The sequence below is a fragment of the Engraulis encrasicolus genome, chromosome 16 (assembly GCF_034702125.1).
Source record: "Engraulis encrasicolus isolate BLACKSEA-1 chromosome 16, IST_EnEncr_1.0, whole genome shotgun sequence".
NCBI classification, from domain to species: Eukaryota; Metazoa; Chordata; class Actinopteri; order Clupeiformes; family Engraulidae; genus Engraulis; species Engraulis encrasicolus.
In genome coordinates, this window is record NC_085872.1 from 12,819,260 (window position 1) to 12,827,152 (window position 7,893).

Consider the following 7,893-nt stretch of genomic DNA (forward strand, 5'->3'; position numbering starts at 1 on the left):
CACTGGGTTGCAATGGCAATGCAGTGCTTGCACCCGAGAGACTGAGCGAGCGCAGGGGTGAGGGAGAGATTGCCAGCGCACTTGCTTTTTCAAGGCGAGGACCGAGTTTGATATGATCACATTGGATAAGGCTACTTATTTGAGAATCCCACAGGGCATGTTCGAGTTCAGCCTCTCTGAGAAAGGCACCGGGATGCAATGTCTTACAGACTGCCTTAAAGAAAAATAACGGTCCGCGTTTGACCTAATTATTATCTCCCCCTTCTGATAAGACACCAATTCTGGTTTGCTCTGAAGGCGTGGTTTTTATGTCCCTGACGTTAGCCTGAAATTCTTTCATTGATATTCAGTTGAGTGCCCTGGTGGAGATGCGCGGCATGTAAATAACGCAGTGGACTAATAAAAACTAAAATGATATGAGACGAAGACAAAGACGCACCAGGTAAGCTTTTTACGCTTTAACGCTGAGAAATGGAATGCCTGTAAAATGCTCACGTTAGATCAGCATTTGTCCGCAAGGTCAAATACATTGACATGTCCTGTAATTCATATAACGAAGTATTATATTAGCTGTGAAATATCATAAGTTCTGGCTTTGGTATAACGTATGGCACATTTGATGACAGTGACAGTTTGCGTTTCAGCCTATTGACCGCTGAGAGACGAATGTGATCACAGGGAATATCAGTGAAATGTAATCTAAATAGGTCTTTAAATATAGAAAATAACCATTCACATCATCCCATTCCCACATCAGGTCCTTATTTTAGCCTTCATACTTTTTTGTTGTGAAGCCACTGATTGATAATTGTAGGATTTGGTCTTCACGTAGCCACGTTGTTTTGAATGTATTTGGTGCAATTTTGGAGATGATGTTGCCCTGGCCATTTTCCAATCAGTATATTTAGTATAGTAACGTCTCCACCTACTGGACTGCACACATGGCCATTTTACCTCCATATGTCGACTTCACACCAACTGACAGGTAATAATGGCTCACCTAGGCTGTGTATATTTTCGTTATCAATAATAGAACAGCAGATAGTGATGTATGATTGTCTGTCTCTACTGCAGAAATTGGAAGGACCACACACTCTTAAAGCACATGTGCAATGATTACAGCAGTAAGCTATGTATTGTGCTACAGACTATCCACAGCATAAAGATGTAGCCTAAATGGTTTCAAGGAGGTTATTATTATTATTATTATTATTATTATTATTATTATTATTATTTTATTATTATTATGAGTTAGTATATATATATATTATTATATACATTTGGCCTCATTCTATCTATAAGGCCTCATAGATGGCAAGGGCCTCAGCATTTCAACAGACAAGGAGTAAGCATATGATCTCATAACTTTCTACAGCTTTCTATCAGGGTGAAATGAAATGAATAGAATAAACAGGAACTCTCAGATTTTGACCAACAGATTATGTTGGGGCAGGGCTAGTCTTTGACATGGCCCCAAGAAAATGGCCCAAGACAGACCAGGGTGGAAACTGTTGATTCATCAATGGCCTAAGTTCCGAAAGGAATGTAAAGGCCTAAGTATATAGGCCTAGTAAGTCTTTGACACCAACACTCTGTTTGTAGTAGTACCTGAGACAGCCTGAAGTGGGAGGGCAGTTGTGTGCACTTGATAGTAACACATCTATAATGATTTGTGGGCATGAGTCATACTATAGTGACGGCTTCTCTCACTCACATGGTTCCCATTCAGGTTGCCCTCCAGCTTGCAACAGTTGTCCTTTCCTGTATCGTATGATCACAGATGTTCCCATTAAAAGTAATTCAATGTGATAATGAATGTCTGCTATTGTAGGAAGTATTCACACTGTGGACACAAAAAGAGACTTATTCTGGTGTGTGCGTTCTTGATAGCTCATTGTGGAGTGAGCATGTTTGTCTTGCTCTTTATTCCTGTAAGTAAAAAATGAGGGGCAGATAACAAGATGTGAGCGTCAGATCATGTAATTACATATTAGACCCGAAGGCTTCAAATGTTTCAAAATCTTGTATTTATTGTTGTTGATGGCATACAGGCGGAGAAGAGAATACTGCATAACCCAGAATCCATGATCCAAAATACATAAATATGCTGTTTTGATTGATAAATCTTGGAAAACAATTTGGGAAGGTGCATTTTTTAGTTGATATGACCTAATTTATAGGAAGGCTAAAATAATCATTCCACATTCTGGCACAATGAGTATTGATAGTTACATGTTTACAATGTTCATGAAAAACATATTGAAAATAATATAGATAATTAAATAGTTGTGCACTGCTGAATATTTTGAAGCTATTATCAAATAAGGATGAACTGTTATAAATATTTAGCATTAGGTTTATCAATGGTTTAAATGAAGCAAAAGCTTTGCTTCGAAGAAAGACAAGAGGACAAGAAATGAGTGGCTTTCACTTTCAATTAAAAGGATATAAAGGATAGGAAATGTTCCCTCACCTTAAATGTTGTAACATCACATTAAAACTTTAAAAGTGTCAATGTTTTATGTCTTAAAACAAATCTTAATCAGATTATGTTTCAGGACAGAGCCTATCAAGATGTTACTACAGCCCATGTCGAATGTACGTAATTATGTTGATAGAGGTTATGTGGACACAATCGTTGATTTAGGTGTCGCATGTGCTTTATTTTCCTAGTGATGGTTATGACTAACAAGGTTGCAGAGGGAACTGCTCTTAAAACAGGAAGTAACCCTTACTCACCCCTTCTGAAATAGTTGTGTTTTTGCAGCAAGGGGGATTTGCTCTCAAGCTGGGAAAGCAGAGAAAAACAAAGCAATAGCTGATCAATAATCTTTGTACATGGCGAACGACGTAGCCTAGATTTTTTTTATCCATTGTTTAAAATAATGCAAGGGTACTGCAATACTTCAAAGAAGAACAATGTTTTCAGTTCTGCTGTAATCTGCCAGCATGATGTATCATTAATTGTTTCACTAGTTGTCAAAGCGAAATGGAATTGAGCAGAGTGGAGGCAGCCTGGCTAGTAAACAGCAGGATAGACGTCTACAGTATAATCAGCATGTGAGTCCTGTGGAGTATGGTCCCTATCTTAGTGTTTCTCAACGGGGGCAGTGCAGCCCCCCAGGGGGCGTTTGGGAGCTCTAGGGGGGTGTTGAGAAGGATACAGCTGAGAGGGGGTGATACTTAGTTGCCATTTGGGGGAATTAGTCCATGTATTTTTTTAATACTAAAGGGGCCGTTATAAGGCTTATGATGAGGTCAAGGGGCATTGGGAGGCTTGTGACGAGGCCAAAGGGGCGTTTGTTCAAAAAAGGTTGAGAACCACTGCATCTCTTTGCTTTGCGGTGGCTTTTGTTAAGTTGCTTTGCAAACATTGTACATGTTATTTTGGGAGTTTTGGGGTTTTCATATCATGAAAAATTCCGGCCTTTACTATCATGATCCATCAGGCTGCATGATTACATGTCTATGATAACAGCTATCCCCCACCCATTTTGACTAATAGATGCAACACTGCATGCAACACTGTATAGGTATGATACATGATAGGTGTGTTAGCAACCACACATGATTGGTGTGTGATGCATCTTTTACATTTTTTACATGTTTGGTATGTATCTGATAAAAAGAAAACAATTGGACTACTGCATTATGTAATATTTTTCTTTTTATATCTTCTCTGTAGGAATTGTTTGGGATTCAGTGGTGGGACTGCTTCATTTTGGAAATTTGCAGCAAATTATTGGAAAAAAAAAACATTTGAACAATGGACATCCCAAACTCCAAAAGGACTGTTACTGTCCAATTGGTCCCCCAGCATCCCACCATGGATGCTCTAGGGAACAGCGAACCCAATGCCAACTGGGAGCAGCCAGACCATAATCTCAACATTACCAACGCCTGCCCCGTCACTGCGTTGGAGCCCAAAGCCAGCCAGCCTGCGGAGGTTGTAAATAACCCTAGCAAAGCCACCAGTCCCTGCAGCCCAGCCCCAAGTGAAGCTCCCAGTGCCACCACCACGACAGCTAGTCCTATGGCCAAGGCCAATGGCAAACGCAGGCGATCTGATGGCCAGCAAATGGACACTGGCACAAGCCAGAAGCGCAGTAGCAGCGATTCTAAGCCAGAGGGCTGCATGGCTACTAGCAACACCAACCCAACAACAGTCCCTGCCTCCTCTTCCCTCCCCTCGTCTGCAGCCCCACCATCCTCGTTAACTCCCTCCACTGTTGCTGATAGCAAAAGTGCCAGCCAGAAGCGTAGCAGTGATTCTAAGCCAGAGGGCTGCATGGGTAGCAACAATAACCCAAGAGTCCCTGCCTCCTCTTCCCTCCTCCCCTCCTCTGCTGTGGCACCATCCTCGTTAGCTCCCTCCACCATTGCGGATAGCAAAAGTGCCAACCTGTCATCAGCATTCACGCCGTTTGCATCATCAAAGGGTGACATGCAGACAAATGACTGCCGAGACAAAGGCTTGGCAGCCAGAGTGGGGGAAGGGGAGCGTGCCGAAGCTCGAGAGCCAAACCGCAGATCATCCACCTCCAGAGAGTCGGGGAGCAAGGCTGCTGCCAAAGAGGCCGCTCTGCATCAGATACCGGCTCCGACAGGTGATTGCAAGAGCCCTTCAGCCGCTGAGATGAAACGTGCCCCAGACGACGACATGGGAAGTGCTGGTGCAAAAAAATCCCCCCTTCTCCAATCGGTGTCCTCCAAGGATTGCTCAAGTTTCACACCAGCGCTTCCAAGCACTGCCCTTACTTGTGTCGGGCAGTCCGCTCCTCTTCAGGAAAAAACAAAGACAAATGCCTCAGAGATGACACAGCAGCCCAACAACAGCTCGTGCACCCAAACAGGCCCAGTGAAAGCAGATGAACCACCAACACACAAGACACAGGAGACGCCAGCGACAACCAAGACTGCAATACCTGAGAAGGCAAAAGATGCACCTCTCAAAACAGAGAGCAATGTATTTGTTCCAATAAAGGATTCACCACCCCAAAACAGTTCACAGGTGACCTGTCCTGACCATGCCAAGAGCCCCACACTGGGTACTGAATCGCTCGCAAACACAGCCTCTCCTCAGTGCCGATCGACTCAATCCCACAGTCATGCGGGGGTCACAGACGAAGCCATCCAAACGCAGGGAGGAAAAGCGGATGGCAAACTGTACCGGGAGGCCTCCACAATGACCGCCACACCTGACGCAAGCCCCGCTCCAACCAAGCACCGGCAGGATGTGGAGGTCCAAGCTGTAGCCAACGTCCGCCACCAGAGTGTGTCCACCAGTCCCGGCCTCTTTTCTCACCCCTCCCAGCCTCCCAGGATACCCATGGGGCCCCAGGCGGAGGAGGCAGAGAAACTAACCATGGTGTACCAGGTGGAGGCCACTGGCAAACATACGCTGCTCTCCACTGAAACGCATTTGGCATCCGCCACAGCCCCGGCTCCCATCTCCTCCTCCTCCACTCAAGCTCCACAGTCAGGGGGGGTTGTCCATACAGACTCTGCCCCCCAGCAGCAGCGTGAGTCCAGGCTAGGGGCCAAACCAAAGGAGTCCGGGGCCGGGCCCCCGTCCTGCAATTCCCAAACAGTCCCCCTTGTACCCCTTCAGCCTGTTTATCAGATAAACATTGAGCCTTGCACCCAGAATACCACGCAGGCTGGCTGCCATCCGACTGTGGCCGGCCCTACCGCAACAGAGCAGAGCAAGGGCCTCGCTGAGCAGCAGAAGGCTCTCTGTGAGAAGAAGAAGCCAGCAGCAGCCAAGGAGGTGCATCTTGCCATGTCTGCAACAGAGTCGGTGCCAGCAGCACAGTGTGCCAAGCCCCCCACTGACAAGCCACCATCAGTGTCAGTGTCAGTGTCAGTACCGCCACCAGCAGCAAGCGCAGCCAAGGCAGGACGCAAGGAATCTGCTGCTGCTGCCGCCATGTCTGTGTCTGTAGCCAGCACCACTTCCACAATAGTGAAGGAACAGAAAAGAGGCTCAGCCGTCACCACCACCACCGCGACTGCCGCCACCACCACCACCACAGCCGCCGGGAAGAAGAAGACCCCATCCGAGCCAAAACTTGAGCCGGACCGTGAGGCGGAGGACAAGTTGTCCAAGTCGGTCCATGACGTGGTGTGGGACGAGCAGGGCATGACGTGGGAGGTGTACGGCGCCTCGCTGGACCCCGAGTCGCTCGGCTTCGCCATCCAGAGCCACCTGCAATGCAAAATCAAGGAGCACGAGAAGAAGATTGTCGCCCAGACTAGCATCCGAAAGTCGGTCTCTTCGCCGGAGTCCCCGGCAGGTAGGAAAAAGAAAGGCAAGAGGAGGCAGGCCAATGTCTTCAGGTCCATGTTTCAGAATGTGCGGCGGCCCAACTGCTGCGTGCGACCTCCACCGTCTTCTGTGCTGGACTGAGGCGAAGGCAAGGATTTTACTGTATGGGTACCTGGCGCAAACAACGACCACAAACGGTGGGCAGCTTGATCAGCCATGTTGTTCTGCCCCTGTTTCGCCCCAGCTGAAAGCATGACTAGGGCCTCCTCCCATCCGTACTTGCCAAGTGATCAGTGTAGTTCAGCACCACTTCTGTACTTGCAGGGAGAGACGGAAAGAATGTGAATGACTTGGTACATCAGAGGAACATAAATTGATATAAATACTATTTTTAGATATAGATAAGATGTTATAAAGAAGGCTATATAAAGCTATATCAGTATTTAGAATGACAATGGCAATAATACGTCCTATTAATAACAATAATTAGTAAAAAATGCATGTGTATTAGTTCTAATGACAGACTTAGTACCTCATATCAAAAGGGGTCATTATTATGCATTGCACTGATTTACAGGCATACATGTGTTGCTGTTTGCATATTCTTTCTACAAAAACAATAACACCTTGACCTCTTGGTGGAGTCGGTGCATTTGGTATCCGTTTGTTTTACGTACCATAGGGTCTGTTGAGCCCATTTATTTATAACAAATTGATAAGTTGGTTTAGATTTTTTTTAATTGAATTTCTTTGGGATGATTTATTACATTGTCTTGATAAGGAACATGTTAGCCTGTCGTGCTTGTTGCCATATTTGTTGTTAACTGTGTGCATTTAGATGCTGTTTAAATGTCTGCTCTTTTGGGTTTGTATTAAAATACTAAGCTGAACTCAACTACCCACTTATTGTCTACCTCTGTCTCCATCAGCTAACCTAAGGCACATGCAGGGGGGCTCATGATAAAGGAAATGTAGGCTAATTGTGACTTTGTGCAGTATTGTTGCTGCCATTCTATTTTTTTTTGAGCAATATGCTTAATATTGTCCTATACGTAGATGATGTCCAGCATGGAAAAGAGCCAGGTGAAATGTTCTTATTGTGGTGTATGGTTTTTAAATTATATGATGTGTTACATTATTTATTTTAGATTTCTTGGATAGAAGTGTTTATGTTGAAGGTGTCTCTTTTCTGAGAATAAGTTGGTCATAGGTGAAGGCAGAGGTGTTGCTGTTGTTTTTAATGGCTGTTTATTAATTGTGTGTGTGTGTGTGTGTGTGTGTGTGTGTGTGTGTGTGTGTGTGTGTGTGTGTGTGCGTGCATGTGTGTGTGAGTGTGCACATGTGCATGCGTGTATGTGTCTGTGTGCTTGCGTGCGTGTGTGTGCCATTACCGTATATTTGTGTGTCCAGTTGAGCAAAGCCTTGCACACTCTGCCACGGGCAAAAGTACTTCTAGTGATGTGAGCTTCGAAAAAATCCAACAGCTATTTGTCTTGTCATGCCTTAACCCTGGAATAGATGTATTGGATTTAGCAGGATCTGCCTGCACCAATTTCAGTCTAATTTTCTTGCCCGCTCTGCTCTCTTCTCTTCTGACTCTTTGGCCCTCTCCAACAGCATTTGTC

General features: G+C 45.3%; 1 protein-coding gene across 1 annotated transcript; it reads left to right on the top strand.

Annotated features, from left to right (window-relative positions):
- The first annotated feature begins 262 nt into the window (after positions 1–262).
- Positions 263–7,118, top strand: gprin3b (GPRIN family member 3b). The gene is made up of 3 exons (XM_063219880.1): positions 263–442; positions 3,686–5,984; positions 6,018–7,118. The coding sequence occupies exons 2-3, from the start codon at positions 3,767–3,769 to the stop codon at positions 6,407–6,409; spliced, it is 2,610 nt and encodes an 869-aa protein (XP_063075950.1). The 5' UTR covers positions 263–442; positions 3,686–3,766; the 3' UTR covers positions 6,410–7,118.
- The last annotated feature ends 775 nt before the right edge of the window (positions 7,119–7,893 follow it).

Bases quoted from the DNA above. Each gene is read 5' to 3' on its own strand.
- gprin3b (XM_063219880.1), top strand. From the start codon at position 3,767: ATGGACATCCCAAACTCCAAAAGGACTGTTACTGTCCAATTGGTCCCC. The intron at 5,985-6,017 runs GCTCAGCCGTCA...CCGCGACTGCCG, and splicing joins AGTGAAGGAACAGAAAAGAG to CCACCACCACCACCACAGCC.